Genomic DNA, 19,781 nt, shown 5'->3' with positions numbered 1-19,781 from the left:
CAATAGATACAAAACACTAATTTGTTATGAACCTAATCAATGTGGAAAAAAAAAACCTCTAACAAACAGATATATATGTATATATAACAATATGTGGGCCTTGAAAAATACAGAACAATCATTCTGGATCAATAGTTAAATTATTACTTTAATTGAATCAATTTGGTCTTGGACTATTTCTCTTCTGCTATTATCCCAAAGAAGGCTTCATTCACCTAACTTTGATTTATGCAAATAAAAGCACAAATCAAAAATAAAAGTGAATATTTTATGCTTTAAAGAGGGAAGGTGTTAATTCACAGAGAAGTAATAAATCATCTCTTCCCTTACCTCTAGGACCTCTAAGCTGGTCAAACCCTAGCCACGATTAGTATTGTTTCAAGATTCTTCCATTTACTTTCATTAAACTGGGTTATTTATGTATCTTCAAGTGAAATGGCTGAGCTTTCACGGTAATTCTTGTTGCTATTGACAACCAAAGCAGCCATGCAAGAAGAAAATGCCGTGGAAGGAAAGAAAAAACAAATCTTAACATTTCCTCCCCAAAGTTGGAGAGAAAAGGGAACACAAAGTATGTAAGAAACAGGTAAGTAAAGATCTATCAATTAAAAAACTACCATCCTTGGTTATTAATTGATCCAAAGTTTTAATTTTTTTCAGATATTTTGTCCAACACTCATTTAAATAAAAGGATACTGTCTCTTGGAACCAAAATTAATATTCTGAAAATGAAAAATTGGATTGGAAGGTACAGTGCTGCAAGAGGTCCGAAATACTCTGATTTAGAATTTGGACTATGAAAGAATAGCACAACTTCAATTATTGGTCAATATTTTTGTTACAGAATGTTTTTGAATGACAAAATGGTGACTAAAATATTACTATTTTAAACATGTCCTAGATTTTTTTTTTTATTTCAGAAAAGCACTGAGCGTTGAATATGTGTAAGTCTCCGGGAATGTAACAAGTTGCTAAATACCCAAGTCCAGCCTCCTTACAGAGAAAAGATCTGGAATTTCTTTTTTTGGACATTTGTTTTGCAGCTTTCTACGTCTTAAGACAGAGACTAGCCAGGATAAGGTGCCAGCTCAAAGGTTAGATGAACATATTTCTTGAAATAATTTTGGCTAATCTATGTCTTGAAAGGCATAACCTCTAGATAATAACTTTACAGAGCTATCAATAAAACAATGTTAGTTGTGTTTTTGAGTTGCCAATTTTGGGGAAAACTATGTTTTTTGGAGATGTGTTTATTCTGTTCATAATTATACAAGTTCATTTCATTTCAGTTATTACATTAAACTTTTCCCTTTCAGTTTATAATTCCTTTCTCCTGTCTTATGAATCTAATAAATTGACCTCCATTCTAACCTAAAGGACAGTTTATATTTTTAATACTTAAGGAAGGAAATTAAAAAAAAGAAATTACTAACACCAGCCTATCATTAACCTGAGGGAATTGTATCTCATATTCACTAATTCTTGGAAAAATTCAGGTAAGAAATATTTTTATTGTATGAAATATATAAGATCTTATAGTCAGACCTATGAGTTTTTATGTTATATTGTCTTGGTACATAGAAGATTCCTTTTTAAAAATATTTTTGAAAGTGAATAATGTCACTTAATGAATCACCCTTATGGCGTTTTAGTGGAAAATTTTGGTGAAATACATGAAATTCTTTTTGATGGAATGGGGGCCGAGAAGACAATGTACTTTAAACTGATAGGTGAAAGATACTATCACATGATCTTAAGAGAGGATTTCAATAAAAACATTTGGGGAAAAAATTGGTAGTGCTAGAAATAAAAGTTAAGGAATTTCTTTGTTCAGAGACACTTAAAAAAATCTCAGTGTATGTATCTCATAAACTGTTAAGAGTCACAGGATTAATGAGAAGAGATAGGGCTGAGGTTAAGGAGGCAATGCCAAAGAAAAGTACAATTGACTCGAACAAGAGAGGTTTGCACGAGTACTCTTACGCATGGATTAAAAAAAAAAATACAGTATAGTACTATAAATGTATTTTCCTTATAATTTTCCCAGTAGCATTTTCTCTAACTTGTTTTATTGTAAGAAAACCGTATATAGTGTATAACATATAATATATAATACATATAGCATATGCACATATATGTATAATACACAGTATATGACACATATAGCATAAAACTGTTTATGTTATCAGTAAGGCTTTCAATCAACAATAGGCTATTCGAAGTTAAGTTTTGGGGGAATCAAGAGTTACACACAGATTTTTAACTGTAGGCGGGTTGGCACCCCTAATCCCCATGTTGTTCAAGAGTCAGCTGTAGAATGTGGGCTTTCTCACCAACAGATCCAGGTTGAGAACCTCTTCCTGGGACTTACCAACTGGACATGAGTGCCTCATGCAGAACAGTTCTTGATAAACGTTTGCTATTATTAGCATGTGGTCAATATATAGAATATATAGAGAGAACAATATATAAAAATATATAGAATACTTTGAATACCACCCTAGTGTTTAATTAGATTCCATCCTAATACTCACGGTATAGCACGTTTTTAAAAACATTTGTTTATATGCCCATCTTTTTTTCTAAAAAAATATTTATTTTTTTAGATTTTAGTGGAAGAGTGTGGGGGTGGGGGGGTGCAGAGGGAGAAGAAGAGAGAATCTCAAGCATGCTCTGCTCTGAGCATGAAGCCCAACTTTGGGCTCTATCCCACAACTCTGAGATCATGACCTGAGCCAAAGTCAAGAGTTGGACACCTACCTGACTGTACCATCCAGGAGCCCCTATATGACCATCTTTTGAAAGTAATCAATTGGAAGTAGGAGATTTCCCACATTATTCATTTCTAAAATTAAACTTTCATTGAATAGCTATCTATGTTTCTGAACCATTCCTTTCTCACTTCTCTAATAATATCCATTTGCAAACCTCAGAGTAGAGTCTGGTTTTGATTGGCTAACCAAAGGAAAAGGAACTGGAAGGAAGTAGAACATTTAGAGTTGCTGTGGTTTATTCCACAAACATTTGAGAGCTTACTAGAAGCAAAGAGATAAGTTAGGTGCTAGAGAGGTACAAAGAGATCCATAGACTCTGTGAGGAGCTAATTTGGTAAGATGATTGTCTCTTATTCCTTCCAGGATTCTAAAGTAGGAAAAAGTGGCAAAGAGTTGAGGTTGCTCAGAGGAAAAGACCCTTCTTGCTGGAGAGGATCAAAGATTTTATGGACTTGGTGGTGTTCAGTTGAGTCCTTCATTGACAGTGTGTGTGTGTGTGTGTGTGTGTGTGTGTGTATGTATACACACACTGAGTGCTATTACCTTCATGGTATCTCTGAACTACAGATAACCACTTGCAGATATCATCCCTGTAAGATGAAGCTCTAGGCATCCATGTTGTTCACTGTCAGTGTTGAAGGCCCACATATTAGGACAATACTTGCTAAGAGGTGTGTTTTGATCTCGGATACTGCAAAACCATATCTTAGGGAGCAGGATCCCAGCCCAGGAGTGATGGAGTAGTGGTCCAACTAAATCCTGAGGGATAAGTCAGTCAGGTGAAGGGCACCCTGGCCAGACAGAAAAGTGCATTGAAATGTTAGAAGCCAGAGTCAGGGGGTACATTCTAGGAAGTGTAAGCACCCTACTCTGGTATGGGGTATGTGTTTGAAGGGCATCAGATAAGAGATGCAGTGGAAGAAGTAGCAATGGGCTGACTCATGGAAGGCCTTTGATGTCATCTTAACTAGATCAGCCTTTGTCCCAAAGTTGCAGAGGAACATTGTAATGATGTTAAACAAGGAAATTACATAATCAAATTTATATTTCAGAGGTTGTAAGCTGGGCTAATAGGTCATATCTAGCATACAGGTGAATTTAGTCTCATTCACAGAGATTTTAACATTTCTTGAAATAGTTGCCAATATTTCACAGGAAACATGGATATCAGGGTTTGCTGAAAAATCAGTAATCCTGCATTACTGCAAGGAATCAGTGGACTGGAGGGGCTTAGCAGCTGTCTCGTTTGGAAAAAGCACGTAGGTCATTGCCATGGGGCTCACTTCTTCAGGGCAAATGCCTGGAACCTGTAGGCACTGAAGGTTATAGGGCTAATTTCCGAAAGTTCTCCTGATTGGCAATTTAGAGAATAGCTTTTTGAGGCTTGAGGCTATTACAATAAACCTGACAAGTTAGGTTTTATCGTAAGTAGTAGAGGTAAGAACAGAGAAAAGGATAGGGATTCAAAGATACTTTTAAAAAGGGAGGCGGGTCACCTGGGTGGCTCAGTCCTTGAGCTTCTGCCTTCAGCTCAGGTCATGATCCCAGGGTTTTGGGCCCACATCAGGCTCCCTGCTCAGTGGGAAGCTTGCTTCTCCCTCTCCCGCTCCCCCTGCTTGTGTTCCCTCTCTTGCTGGGTCTCTCTGTCAAATAAATTAAAAAAATATATATATATATGTATATATACATATATATATATAAAAGAAAATTAAAAAGGAGGGAGAGAGAAGCAGGCAGCATCAGGACAGTGGTGGGGAGCTTGGGCTTTGCAGACAGCCGCCGCTGGTGTGGCAGCCGCTGCCACTCAGAAATGTGTTTTTGAGAAACTGACTTCATCTTTCTGAACAATAGCTTCTTTTTGGGAAAATAGAGCTAAGAGCCCCACCTCATAGGGTTTTTATGAGGATCAGATGAGAGAGCACTTGGCTCAGTAATTGGCTCCATGTTAGTTCACATTCAGTAAAATGGTGGCTTTTGGTGATGATGGTGGTTGTGGGAAATGACGAAGATAGAATCAAGGTTGGTGTCCAGGTTCCTGGTGTGTTACTCAGTGACCTAGAGAACATAGAAGAAACTGCAGATGATGACTTCCACATTGGATGTGGTATGTTCTGAGGGCTCGTGAGACTTTGCTGTGGAGGGTGTGGTAGTGGTTGGATTCTGGGTCTGGAGCTCGGGGGTGAAATCTGAGCGGGGCCGAGGCAGTGATTTGATGATCTCTCCAGCACTGTCCTCCTACACAAGGGTTCCCTCCCCAGCTTCTTCAGTCAGCATTGATAAGCATCGCTACTGTGTTATAGAGGATCAACTTTAGACGTGTATGAAGAATGGGGGAGAGGTAAAAATACTATGTTACATATTGGCTGAAGTGTTACCTACTCATTTAAGTTTTGAAAAAAAAAAAAAATCCTTTCCAGTTTACCATTTTGCCTGGGAGAAAATCACCCTGTATGAATGATACGTCCTATTTTCCCCCTTTTGGTTGCATCACTATGACTTCTAATTCTAAGCAAATATTCAACTAAAAGTGAATCATTGTCAGGAATAAGTGACTACACTTATTTTGGAAGTTTGTATTCTTTCTTAACTGAATACACTGAACACCAACCCTGCCTCAAGTCCTGGCTTAGATGCTACCTTCTCTTCTCTGCCTTCCTTACTTCAGCAGGGAGAGGTTTCCTTTCCTTGCTCTACACTGAGTTACAACATTTGCATAGAGCCTGTCTCGTGCTGCCCTACACTGTGGTGACTTATGGATCTATGTTTTTGGTTTTCTCCCAGACTGGTTGTTCCATGAAGCTGTTCACTGTGTCTTCTGCATCTTTGTACCCAGGGCAGTAGCTTCCTCTGCACCCTGTCCGGTTCAGTTCAGCTCAGCACACTTTTGAAGGTGTAAGGACCAGACACTTCTACATACAAGGGACAAAAAGGATAAATAGGATGTAATCTTAATAATCAGATTGTGGTTTTCAGAAAGGACAATTTACTGGGAAAATGAATATATTTAATTTGCCTATCTTATGACCTATGTTATAGTTCATAGATCTTAACTCTTGATTCAGGTTCCCAAAAGAAGCCAATTTACATGCTTGAAGATGCATATAATCTGTGGCATCTGCTACCAACAGTCCATTGATTGTTCACAGTGATGGATAGACTCCTGATTCTTTGAGGCCAACGACCTCCAGGCTGACACTGCCTTCACTATGAAGGACTATTTTCGGTTATCTAGACCCTGTCACAGTGGACTTCCCTTGTATTTCTAGACCTTCTGCTGCTGTGTCTCTGGATTTGCCTATGTCGCTGGTTCTCGAATGTAAGGCACTTCACCCATCCACATGGTGAATTGCTCCTCATCAATTAAGATTCAGTTCACATTTCCTCCTATAAGCCTTTCCTGACGTTTTTTCCCTATCCTTACGTCTTTGCAGAGAAATTCCTTCTCTATTCTCTTAATACTTTGTATGCCTGTCATGTCTATCTTTGCCAAGAGACTGTCTGCTGTTTCAGAGCAGGTACAGTGTTTTAAAGAGCTCAAAGTTGGGGCGCCTGGGTGGCTCAGTCGATTGAGCATCTGACTCTTGATTTCAGTTCAAGTCATGATCTGGGTGTCCTGAGATCGAGCCCTGCACTGGGCTCTGAGCTCAGCGGGAAGTCTGCTTGAGATTCTCTCCCTCTCCCTCTGCTTGCCCGGTTCTGTAAAATAAATAAATCTTAAAAGATAAATAAAGAGCTCAAAGTGTAATGGAACTAGATAAGGAAAATAACTATGTAATAATGATCATATAGCATGATGTGTATATATTTATGTACATATATGTATATAAACATATATAAGTAACTTATGATAGAAGTATGCTTATAAAAGCACTGAGAGGCTTATAGAAAGCACTAAGAAGGGCTTCAAACTCAGAATGAGGGTCTAAAGCAAATCTCTGAGATGGTAACATTTAATCTGAGTAGTACTGAAGCCTGAATGAGTATTAGTCCAGCCGACAATGGAAGGAAGGACATCCCATGGAAAAGCATGGAAGTATCAGAATACGTTGTTTTCTGGGGATTGCAATTGGTTGGTATATATGTGGATGTGATTGCAGAGGAGGCTGGTGGGATCAGCAGGCATCAATTCAGAGCTGTGGTGTCAGAGTTTGAGTCACTAAGATGAGCTAAGTAAACATGCCTATGCGAGGAGTCAGTGACTGAGTGAGAGTAAGGAGGAGAGTGCATAGTCAAGTCACCGGTTTGTGAGGTCCCTCTAATCGTAGATCAGGACTGGTTGCAGTCCATAGTACTGGAGGCTGGGAGGCCACCACGCCATTACTTACTTAGCCAATCCTTGATCGATGGTCATTTAGGTGGTTACTAAATTTTTGCTTACGCTTCTTCATTAATAAATTTAAGAACAATTAATGAACTAATGTTTTCTTAAAAAACAAAACAAAAACCCAGGAGGCCAAACTGACAAATACCTCATATCCTGTAAATCTCTGCATAGTCACATAGTCATAATCACAAAAGTGATTCCATTTTTTTAATAGTAAATACATGGCTCAACTCATTATAAATATCAGTGGCTCTTTTAAACTTAAGGATTTTGATTGCTGGTGAGAATAGTTACATTAAATTTTGCTGGCCTTCTGTGATGATTGCTCAGTAAGCCTCAAAATTACAGCATCATCTCCTCAGCTAAAATAAATAAAAATAATTTTTAACAAAAACAAATATTCTTCATTATATTCTAATGAATTCCTACATTACAATGTCAGATGTCTTGTAGATTTTTTTGCTCCTTTCTGAAACCTTTTCTGAGTCTCTTAAACTATGTAATTGATCATTTCCTCTTCTGTATCCTTTACATGTGTCTGTTATGAAGACATCTTTGCTTACTTCTGTTTCCTTACTAGACTTACCCTCTTGAGGATGAGGACTTGGCATCTTACTGATTTTTATTCCCTCAGTTCTTAAAACAGTGTCTTAGACACTGCTACTTTTTCCTCTTTGTCGTCCTTATAACGCTCATTATAGCTAGCATTGTATTGAGCCCTTACTGTGAGATGGGTCCTGTCCTAAGTACTTTATTTGGATTTTTCTCTGTTGACATTCCCAACAACTCTATGGCTAAGTTCTATATGCACCCTGTGGGTTTACTATTTCTTTAGTAAAAAAAAAAAAAAAATTCTGGCTACTTTCTCTGGCTTAACCTATGGTATGCATTTTAGAGCAGAGAGAAGCTGGGTAATCTGCATAGGTCACATGTTTCCTAAGTAGTAGAGCTGTGACCCCATGGGTCTCAGCACCTGTATTCTTAAGCCCCTCTCCAGAGTGCATTGATAAGTGAACAGTGGCTCACAAGTTAAGTAATAATATTTATCAAGGTGTGCATATTATTCTACTGGTGTTTTTATAACTTTTTCCCATTTTTGTATTTGAAAATTTTCAAATCCACAGAAAAGTTGAAACTATAGGAACAGTAAACACCCATATACTCTCTATGTATGACTATTAATACATTGTACATTTTTTTTCTCTCTCTTTCACTGAACCACTTAAAAGTAACTTAGAGACATAATGGCACATAATGCTAAGTATTTCACCATGCATGTCCTGAGAGCAAGGACATTCACCTACATACCACAATATAATTATCATACATAAAAATTTAAACATAGATACAATGATATCATGTAATAAACAATCTATATATAGATTTTCCCGACTATCCCAATAATAATTTTTATGGATTTTTTTCTTTTGTATCCAGAGCCAATCAAAGATCACTTAGTACATCTAGTTGTCATTCCTTCTTGGTCTCCTTTGATTTGGAACAATTCTGCCACTTTCCTTTACTTTTTCTCTCTCTCTCTCTTTTTTTATTTTTATTTTTTTTGCTTCTCGACAATGACATTTTTTGAAGAGTCTACATCAGTTGCTTGGTAGAATGTTTCACAGTTGATTCAGGCTAAATTTTTTTTTGCAAGAATATTACAAAGATGATCATGTATTATGATACTCTCTTTCCACATGATGTAGTTCTGTTTTTGGTGATGCTAAATTTGATCACTTGATTAATGTTCTGTCCCTTAGATTTTTCCACTGAAAGTCACCTTCTTTTTATAATGAGGAAGCTGTCAGATGATACATTGAAGCTGTTTGAATATCCTGTTTCCCAACAAACTTCTAACCAATGAAAGTTTTAAGATCTGTGGAGAATTTTTGCTCAAACTAATTAATTCAATGGTGGTTGTAAAGTCGCCTTTTTCAAGGTCTGTCATTCCTTTTACGTGTTAGGTGTCATTCTTCTGTAAAGAGGAACTCTGTCCTGTTTTAGAATCTCTTTGGATGTATGGGTTCTTTTGTTATTTAATTGTTACCAAATACTGTCCTTATTTTCCCTGGTGCTCAAATCATCCCAAATTTGGCCAGTGGGAACATCCCAGCCAAGCTCCTGTATCCTTTTCACACGTTTCCATCACTCTTTGAATTCATCCCTGCTTTTTGTCACAGCAAAATATTCCAGCCTCCCTGACTCAGCCCTGATTCCTTTTATTATGGTAGGTATTTAGAAAAAAAAAAAAATCTGGGGCTAGGTATGCTTATTTTTGCTCTTAACCTACTTAAAAAACAAAAAACAAAACCTACTTCACACTTCCAAATAAATAGTAACCATTTCTTATGTGTTCATAAAGTCTCATTTGGCATTAATCTAAATTCTGCCTTTGTATCCCATTAGAAGCAGAAACATTAAAATTGCAAATAAACTCAAAATGATAGCACTTTCTAGAAGGTTTTCTAAGTGGAAAGAGATAGTGCTTAATTATGTTAAACAGAAGTTGGTATGAAATACGAAGGTGCAGATGCAGGCACTTATTTTCTTTGGTCAACTTCAAGAATGAAGAGTAAGGTAGTGAGGGGCGCCTGGGTGGCTCAGTTGGTTAAGTGTCTGCCTTCGGCTCAGGTCATGATTCCAGGGTCCTAGGATCGAGCCCCACATCTGGTTCCCTGCACTGGTTGTGGGAGTCTGCTTTCCTTCTCCCTCTGCCTGCAGCTCCCCCTGCTTGTCTGTCCATCTGTCTCTCTCTTTTTCTGTCAAATAAATAAATAAAATCTTAAAAAAAAAAAAAAAAAGTTAGTGAGTGCTGAAATAGGTAATTGGTCAATGACTCTGAATTAGATGTTCCCAAAGACAAAAATAAAGTTGTTGTCACACTACTCTTGGAAGATGACCTTATATAGACCAGAAGCCCTTGGCTATTTTAACTTCATGCTCTCGATGATCAGTTGATTGATTGACCTAATATTTGACTGTAGATCATGACTAAGGCCTTAGTAAAAGATAATGTTGGGCACAATGTGTGAGATCAAAAAACCCTGATAGCTGTAGCAGTACTTTAGAAGAGATAGCAGTTACAGACTTCAGGAATCTGTTACAGAATAAGCAGTGGGGTAGAGATCACTTGATATCCATATTCTGGCAAATCTACTTTAATTTTCTCAAATTACAGATTTTTGTTCTCAACTGCAACTTTCATTTCCTATACAGGTAACTTAAATACCTTTATGCCTCTGATCACTTTAGCCTCTCCCCCTCTCATCCTGTCTTGCTAGGGGTTTTCCTCTCCTGTCACCTCAAAGCCACTCAAAATGCTAAGCTTTCTGGCCTTGTTCCTAACACAAGAAGAACTAGGAGACTGATCATGAGATGGGGATATGCATTTTTTTCTGAAATTGAGCAAGTCAGTTAACTTTCTGTGCTTTCATTTCTCTGCCGGTTAACTGAGTATAAGGCCTGTCTCTCTCCTGCCTTTTATGAATACTGTGGGAATGAAGCCAGTCACAGAAAATGTGTTCTGTATCACTGAGAGCATTTAACACATAGTATTTTGTCGTGATAACAATCAGAGGCACTTTTATTTCAGTTTTTAACCACAGCAGGAATTTAGATTTGAAAATAGGATAATGGACACCAGAGTACAGAATATTGCGAAGGCTGCAGAGTTGTTTTCCCCTGGAGATCTTAAAATCCATAGGATTTTTTCCTCTAGATTTGGTCGTACCGATGCCATGGGGTAGGTGAAGGCCCTTTCCACTGGAGCGCTATGGAATTCTGTTTCCCGTCCTTCGGCCCCATGAGTACAGCGCTGAGCTGTTTCCTGTTTCTTTCAACAACTGTGTCTCTTCCAAGGCCAAATGCCCCGTGAAAAAGCTAATCCTCCTCATATGTTCTTATTCCCTCATAATGAGTTCTTCCACAGCTGGGTTCTCCGAAGCTTGTGCGATGTGATGAGAGCTCTCTGAACTCTCCCAGTTTTGTATCTGTTCATTTTCCTGCCTGCCCTTGCCTACTTCTATATCCCCTTTGTTTCTCAATCACACACCCTGGAGGACAAGGATTCTTGTTCTGCTGTATCTGAGGAGCAGCTTGATGTAGATGGCAAAAATCACAAGTGATGCTTGGGACTCTAAAGACAATCTTATTTACATTAGAAAGCCCTTCTGAAGTTCCTAAGGACACCTGTGGTTGAATTGGCTTTTCCCTTGTCACTCTCCAGAGCCATCGCCTGCTTGGGCATCTCAGCATGTCCTGATTTCTTCAAATGTTGGTACTGGACACCCACCATAATTGGTTTACGTGAGAAATATTATATAGAACTGAGGTGGGAGTTTTACTGTCCCCTAACTTATTTGAAAACTCATTTCATGGGTCTCTCAGAACCCCCGTTACATCAGGATGAATTTCCGAGGGTAAGATTGTAGATTGCAGTCCCACAGAAGAGATGTGGAAGAGCTATGTCTGCTTTGCCAGTTGAGACGTGTTTCTTTTTCTAGTTCAAAAAGTGACAGGTTATTTTAAGGATGCTTTGGAGATGATGCTGTAAGAATGTTAGTAAATTTTGAGTGTGGTTTGCCCATTTGGGCTTAATTTTGGCATCCAATTTTTTGGGGAAAATTTATCATTATTGGCTGTGTGATCCTCACCTGACTTTTATTTACTGAGCTGCTAAACCATATGTGATAAAAGAGGAAAGTGGGCCACCAAGAACGGACGACCCAAAGTTCTCTCCGATCCATGTGAAGGTTAGAGGAACAACACTTCTTTTTCCCATTAACCTTTAGCACCAAGAGACACGTGATTTTCTTTAAATCGAGTGTATCACCTGTCTTTGATGTTTTTAGACGACCACTCTAAAGTGGACAGTGTATACATGTATTAAACCACTTAATCTTTTGACTTGGGTTTTTTTATGCCCCTGACCTGCCATCCTCAGTGGGTTGTAAGTGTTGGTATATGCTATTGCCAAAAGCTCATGTTACACAGTGGAGAGGATGACCAAGAGGGGGACCAGTTTAACAGAAGTTGGAAGAGTGTTTCTCTCATTTCAAGATGAATATGTATCTTTTAATCTAGTTCTTGAGATTTAGAAATGAAATTCTTTAGATATTTCTATGATGGTTTTTAAAAGATTTTATTTATTTATTTGACAGACAGAGATCACAAGTAGGCAGAGAGGCAGGCAGAGAGAGAGGAAGGGAAGCAGCTCCCCGTTGAGCAGAGAGCCCGATGCAGGCCTTGATCCCAGGACCCTGAGATCATGACCGGAGCCAAAGGCAGAGGCTTTAACCCACTGAGCCACCCAGGTGCCCCGTACTTCTATGATTATACGGTATCATAGATGTAAAATAAATTTGACAAGTTGTATTTTGTTCCTAGGATCTACTCCTAATATTTCTATCCTAAATGTGTACCAAAGAAAACATTTGCAAGCTTGATAATAAACACAGATGAAGTCAGGTTCCATGACTTTGTGTTCAGGGTAGTCCATTAGGAATTATATTTAGCTGCAAGTAACAGTGACACAAGAAACAGTACCCTAAATTGCTTGGATGCTACGTTAGGGTAACTGTTATGACTTCTTGCTCTCCTTCTCAGGATCATAAAGTGGTCACTGTAGTTCAGTGACTGGTCAGCCCCCTTTTAAAGTAGCATTCCAAAAACCCCACCCAATAACTTCTGTTTATCTACAATCAGCAGAATTTAGTCACATGGCTACCTAGATCTATCAGGGAAGATAGGGAATGTAGTTTTCCATTGTTACCTCATTCCCCACTCCCAAAACAAGCAAACAGAAATGCCATCCTAATTTAAAAAAAAAAAAAAAAAGGGAAAAATAGATACCGGTAAGCACCCAGCAATTGCTGCCACCAGTGCCTTTTATGATTTGTCCTAATCTTTTTTTTGATCTCCTCTGCTGTTGTAAGCACTTTACAGTGTAGCTCAGCCCAAACACTTGGCACTCACTGAGAAAACGTTCCCCCCCCTTCCCCTACCCTCTGTGCATATTCTGAAAGGCTTTTGTCTTGCTACCCAACTATCTCAACCTCTTAACCTCTAGGGCATTGCTCAAATGACAATTTTCTAGGGGAGGACCGTAGTCATAGTTGTTATGATTATACTTTATAATGACCCTCCTGCCCCTCTCCCCTTTCTTCTTTATCTCCTTTCTCTGAGTTCTTGGTCAGTTTGGGCCAATGCATTCTAGCTGCACAGCTAATGTTTCATATCCTCAGTGACTCTCTCATCCCCACTCCTCGACACTTGCCTACTGTAATACATATAGGTAACAAATGTTCAACGTATGTTTATTGAATCCATCGCAGACCCAATGCCAGCAAGATAATAGGAAGAAGTTCTTTTATGCAACATTTTTCTGAATGTTTTCTTTTTGTAAGAAAAAAAAATTGGTGATCCCAACTTTTTGAATATCCTATCCCATTAGTAGCTGTTGGCTAATATATAGGTCCTTGGTCACTTCAGTGAACAGTCTGTTGGGTAGAAGTACAGATAGCAGTTTGTTTGAGAATTACACTCTAAGCATGTAAGAAACATTAACTGTCTTGGCCTCTTGGAATGTGTGCATTTGATGTGCCCAAGATTAGGGCGCTGAAAACAAACAACAAGAAAGGGTGGGGGCAATAAAAACTTTGTTCCTCTACAGCACCTGGAAGGACGATAAATGGATGGTCATCAAGCTAGTCAAGGGGTCAGAAGGCAAAACAGCCTACACCTGGAGTTTGTTTCATCACCTGTCCTCTTCTCAATAAACTTTTCTTTTCTTTTCTTTTTTTTTAAAGATTTCATTTATTTATTTGACAGACAGAGATCACAAGTAGGCAGAGAGGCAGGCAGAGAGAGGAGGAAGCAGGCTCCCTACTGAGCAGAGCCCAATGCGGGGCTCAATCCCAGGGCTCTGGGTTCATGACCTGAGCCGAAGGCAGAGGCTTTAACCCACTGAGCCACCCAGGTGCCCCAACTTTTCATGTTCTTAAGTGGTACTTCCTAAACTACTTTTTCATGTTTTTAGAGATATTTTCAAATTCCAGCTATGTGGGGGGATTATTAATTCAACTCATACTTACTGATTTTGAGATTTTATTTTTGTTAAATTATGACCCTCTGGGTGCTTCAGTGATAATTGATTCATTCAGGTTGTGTTCATATATAAATGTTAAAAATTATGGCAAATCTTTTTTTAAGATTTAAAAAACTTTAACTTGTATTTCTTGGTTATGGGGCCTGGAAATTACATAAAGACTGGTTTGTTTCTGGGACTTACTTTAAAAACTGCATCTAAACCATCTACTCATGTGCAGTTGGCTGACGAATAATTTTGGAAGGCCCTTCTATATAGATTATGTCTTCTCACAGATATGAACAAAATAGCTTTCTTTTTAATTTCATGCCATATCTAAAATGAGATTTTAAGAGTTTTCCAAGGGAAATTTGCATTTCTCTTATCATTTGCACTTTCTACTCTGCTCATCCCTTCTTTCTGCAAGCTTTTTAATACTTCCAAGCAGCACTGTCTAAGGGTTAGTAGTGATAGGGTCCAGGTGGGCTGACAAACAAGCAGGAAAGGCTTGAAGTAAGATTGGCAAATAAGCCCCATAGAGTGCCAGGTGAGGGAAAGGTCAGCGAGGGTTAAGTGAGGAAATGTAGAAAACACCAGAAATAACTTGCCCATCAGTTTTACAGGAGTATTTGAGTTTTGAAGGAAACGAAGCTTGAGAATTGTGATAGAGGAAACTAGGAGCACATCCCAGAATGAATACAGCCTTGGCTGATACCGGAAGTCAAGTCTGGGACCTTAGAACATATAGAGGAAACTAGGAGCACATCCCAGAATGAATACAGCCTTGGCTGATACCGGAAGTCAAGTCTGGGACCTTAGAACTCAGAGTCATTGTCAACTCCACTCCCTTTGGGCTTCAAGATGTGTCGACTCTCACTCAGTGCTTCCTGAAGCCCATCTTTTCTGTAGCAAACAGATCATGCCTTTCTCATGTCACCTAGACTTTTTCTAGTCTATCCCTCATATCACCACCAAGTTAATATCCCTAGAATTTTATTTTTGTCAGGTCATTCTCATGATGATGATGATAAACTTGCAGAAACTTCCCATTTCCTATAAAGTATATATTCCTTAGCCTGAAATTTAGGGAACATCATCATTTGACACCACTTACCTATGATTGTCTATGTCTCATTTTTCCACTGACATTAAGCTATCTCTTTCACTTGATTCTGCCTCGGTGCCCTGTGAGTAAATGATAGTGTTTTGCTATATAACTCTCCTTACCTTGGAGAATCTTCCCCTTCTCTGTCTTCCCATGTGTGAAGAACCAACTCAAGTCTTTTCTGAAGCTTTCTGTACAAATCTGTGAATATGCTTATGGGATGATGGCTTCACAAATTTCATATGTGCTGCCCATTTTGCTCGTTAACATATGTTGTGCTAAATGAAAAGTGATTATTTTGTCTCTTCATCTATGTCGTAAGCTCTTTGAGACTAGTGCTATACAATGAATTTTCTCCTATTTTCACATCTGGCATAGCACCGTGCACCAATTCAGTGTACAGCAAGCTCTCTCAGTCTGGCGCCATCACACTTTGGCTGGGTAATCTGTTTGTAGGACTTTAGAGCATCCCTGTATTCTGCCTGCCAGATGCCAGCAGTACCCTCTCCCCTGGGTGACAACCCAAAATGACTTTGTTTTTATCAAATGTTCCAGAGGGGACAAAGATGGCTCAGTGGAGAGCCCCTGGTATAGAGTAAACAAAAAATTCTGACCAGTGTCTTGGCAGGAATGGAAGACTGAAAGCTTGGAGTGATGTTTTATAGCATTTTGCCATCCTGAGGAAAGACAAACTCGGTTGGTAGAAGATAATAAACATAAAATAGAACTTCCTGTTTGCTATGATAGGTCATGGCAAGGGTTACGGCAGTTGTACTACGCCAGGGTTAAGAATGATCGGAATGACAGAAGTATTCTTAAGGGGAAGTTCCAAAAATACTGAGTTTTGGGTTTTATTTCATTTAGAACCATTTCATACTAGAAGTAACATTTCTAGTAAAATAAGTATTATTTAGTGGGAAGTTTATCTGAAGTTCACATATGCCCATATCTTTGGACTGAGAACTACTTTTGAAGCATATTTGGGGGAACACATTTGAAATTTGTGATACAGGTTATTATAAAATTGTAACTATTGACAAACATCAGTTGTGTTTATTCATAGTTTACCTATTTAAACATTTTTTTTCACTATTTTTTTCACTATTTTAACATTGCACTTAGGCTTAGCCAATTTTCAAAGTGATTCACACACATGAACACACACACACACACACACACACACACACACACACCTCAATGTATGTGAGACTACTAAGTCTAAAGAGTCCTTACCACTCCAAGACATAGTGATTTTCATATTTCTGCTACTCTGATGTAAGTTCCTAGTCTTCTCTTTGATTATCAAACTACTACATGACATAGATGCTGTCTGGTTGATGTTCTGCTGACCTAGAAATAATGCACGATGTCCTCTTTTCACAGCTGTCTGCCAGCCACAGTGCAAACATGGTGAATGTATTGGACCCGACAAGTGCAAATGTCATCCCGGATATGCTGGAAAGACCTGCAATCAAGGTAGGAAACCAGTTTGACACAGATTAACAATCATAAGCCCCCTCTGTTTCTGCCTCATGTAAAAGTTTTAGGTTCTCAGGCCAAACCATTTTTCCATGGCTTTTGTTTCTAAAACATGTGATCTGCCATTTTCTGAAAGATAAAAATATAACGGTAAACCTTAAAATACATTTCATCAGATTTCATCCTCTTATTCCTATTCACAGATTCTAATTAAAATGTATTTTAAATAAGAGAATCACAGCATCAGTCATGTAGAAACCTAATAATCTGCTAGTACTCGTTCTCCCAGGAGATTAGTGGAGAAGCCCTGGAAAATTGTGGGCCTCCTTGGACCCACCCCAGTGAGATGGAACCCCTTCAGTGCTCAAGTCAGGTTGGAAGTCTGACTCGAAATTTTGAGGTCCCTTCAAACTCTGGGCCCTTTGATCTTTGAGATTAAATTCCCTTCAGCTGTTACCAGTTTACAAAGTTTCTCTGAGAAATAAAGATTTTAACAGACTTATTTTTGTTTAAAGTTGCTTATAAAAGCAGATATTCACTTAGCACAGTGCCCCAGGTATTTTATATATATTGTTTATTTTCATTATTACAGTGTCAGGAGGTAGAATGTTATTCATGATAATTAAGTGATAAAGAATTTTTATTTCTCATTGGAAAAGATATCAGGGATATTAAGTGTCTGGTCGAAGTTCATAGAATTATTTGGTAAAAGACCTAGTATGTCTACTTAGAACTGTTGTCCATATAATTCATATTTTCTCTGTTAGTTTTGTTTCAGATGAGAAAATATTATTGCAAATGTGAACTTCTGACTTGGGCTAACAAATCTGACAAAGCTTGTCTTTTTAGTTAATTTCTATCCCAAATGTTCTATTATTAGGAGTAAAAAAAACCCCATAAATAAAAGCTGGGGTTAGATTTCACCAGAAAGATACAAGGATAAAAGAGTCCATTTTTCATTTATTTCTTAAATTGAAGTGACCCTTTCTGTCCTTTCCAGTGTTGAATGAAACAGTTACATGCGACCTGACTGTCTCATAGATAATTACTTGACCTCATCAGATATGGAGGTGATATTGTTGAAGCACTCCTGTTCTTCAATATCTGATACTTCTTGATATGTCTCGTGTAAACTCAGGATTTATGGGCATAATTTCAAGAACCAGAGCACTGGTGTTTGAAAAAGTATAAGGAATTGTTCCTGAACTATAAGATGACATCTATGCTAATGAAATGTGACATGTCCAATGGTAGGAGAAACTGTCATTGTCAAGTGTATTCTGTATTATCTGTTATTTGATTAACTGATTTTTTTCCAATGCTGTTTTTATAATATATTTTAACTTGGAAGTTACCAAACATACCAGGAAAGTCTTTTAGAAGTAAATAGAGTTTTTGTTATCTCAGTTTACTTCTTTTAAAAATCCTTTTGACTTTCCTTCCCCTGTCTAAGTTTACAAGTAGTGACATGTCCGGTTCTGATTATTGAGTTATCGGTGTGCATCTGAGACTTCCAGCATGCTTCCCTTTTTAAAGTGGAGAAAATAAACCATCAGAGGTTTCATTAATATGTCAGTACCATAAAACTTTGTTGTCCCGATGCCAGGAGTTATACAAAGAAGGTTATTATAAGAAGCCACTGTTGAGATTGCAGAGAAATCCATTTAAATTTATTTGCAGGAGCTACATCAACTTTAATATGCTTCAAGGACACTGAAACTATTATTGTAACAAGGATCTATCTCTGGGTATCTCCTGTTTTCAGAAAACCAGTTTATCATGTACATTTTACTGTAATACATACCTGTTTCTCTGAAGAAAAATGGAAATGTACTGAGTTTATGTCTTGCCTCCTAAAACTATATTCCTTAGGGGAAAGAGGATTTCATTAGTAGCAACGTGGGATTTTACACCTGCAAAAACTAGTGCTGACACTGAAAATGTAATTTCAAGCCCAATCTTGAATATAAGACTACATCTTACAGTAGAACTATGTGTTTTGATCATCTTTTTCTCTGTCTCCCATAACAAAAAAGCAATGTGGTTGAGTTCCCGATGGCATGTGGTTTATGCTCTTTTAGACCCTTTATGGTCTCTGATTTCTGGGTCCCTGAAAACTATTACTAAAATGACTTGCACATGGCAAGGGCACGTCAACTATTTGCTCAGTGAATGATAGTTTCATGTAATGGTTCTTGGTCCTGAACACTTGTAAAGGGTTCCCCAGAGCTGTCCGGCACAACACCTTAGGCAGCCTCTGAATCTGTGGCCTGAGAACACTGGTCAGGGTGAGGGGCGGCTGCAAAGGCCTGGTGAAGGCGACAACTGTTGAGAGACACCAAGAAACGTGACTAGAGCAAGTAGTCTCTATCAGATACACGCAAATCAATGGAGCCTGTTTTTTATCTGGACCATACATCTTAAGAATCTGGTAAATACATCTCAGAAATATGAGAACTCAAACAGGTTTCTTTTTTCTTGAGGAGAGAAACGTTAAGAAGAGGTATAATTAAACTATTCCTATACAGTTCTATACAGAACTATATAGTTCTTTCACAGAACTGGCAATTAGCTTCTGAGTAAAAGTAGGTTTCTATATGCTGGATAATTGAACAGAATGATAAATGAAAAGAGCAAAAAAAAAAAAAGTAGGTTTCTGAGTAAGGCAAATACTTGCTAAAAAAATTGTTGCAAGTGGTGTACTGTGAGAAATAATCTCCTGGAAACGATTGGTGGAGTAAATAGCTTGTGTAAATGGCCAGCATTTAACCAGTGCCCTCTCAGAACTGCCTGGGGAGCCTCCCAGAGAGCAGGGCAAGCCCACATGCGAACTGGCTAAATTTAATAGCCTTGTCGCAAGAGGGTGAGTCTGCTGTTGTGGGCTTTCTTTTCCCTCGGAGTCATTTCTAGATTTCCCGTAGCTAGATCACATATAAAATCATAGGCTTGGGCTGATCATTAGCCTGTCCTATACGGCACATGGCGCCTCTCACAATAATGAAACTCTAACTTGGA

General features: G+C 38.3%; 1 protein-coding gene across 5 annotated transcripts in view; it reads left to right on the top strand.

Annotated features, from left to right (window-relative positions):
* The window catches only part of NPNT (nephronectin), an 80,246-nt gene that overhangs the window by 16,583 nt on the left and 43,882 nt on the right, over nucleotides 1-19,781 (top strand). For 3 of the 5 annotated variants that reach the window (XM_082729188.1, XM_082729190.1, XM_082729186.1), the window contains exons 3-4: nucleotides 1,044-1,094; nucleotides 16,671-16,763. In XM_082729188.1, coding sequence (XP_082585314.1) covers nucleotides 1,044-1,094; nucleotides 16,671-16,763 — 144 coding nt within the window. The remainder of the gene's footprint in view (nucleotides 1-1,043; nucleotides 1,095-16,670; nucleotides 16,764-19,781) is intronic. The other 2 variants (XM_082729189.1, XM_082729187.1) reach the window with 1 other exon arrangement.

The sequence above is a fragment of the Mustela nivalis genome (assembly GCF_964662115.1).
Source record: "Mustela nivalis genome assembly, chromosome: 4".
NCBI lineage: Eukaryota > Metazoa > Chordata > Mammalia > Carnivora > Mustelidae > Mustela > Mustela nivalis.
Note: the sequence above shows the minus strand (reverse complement) of the source record. Positions and strands in the feature narration are given on the sequence as shown.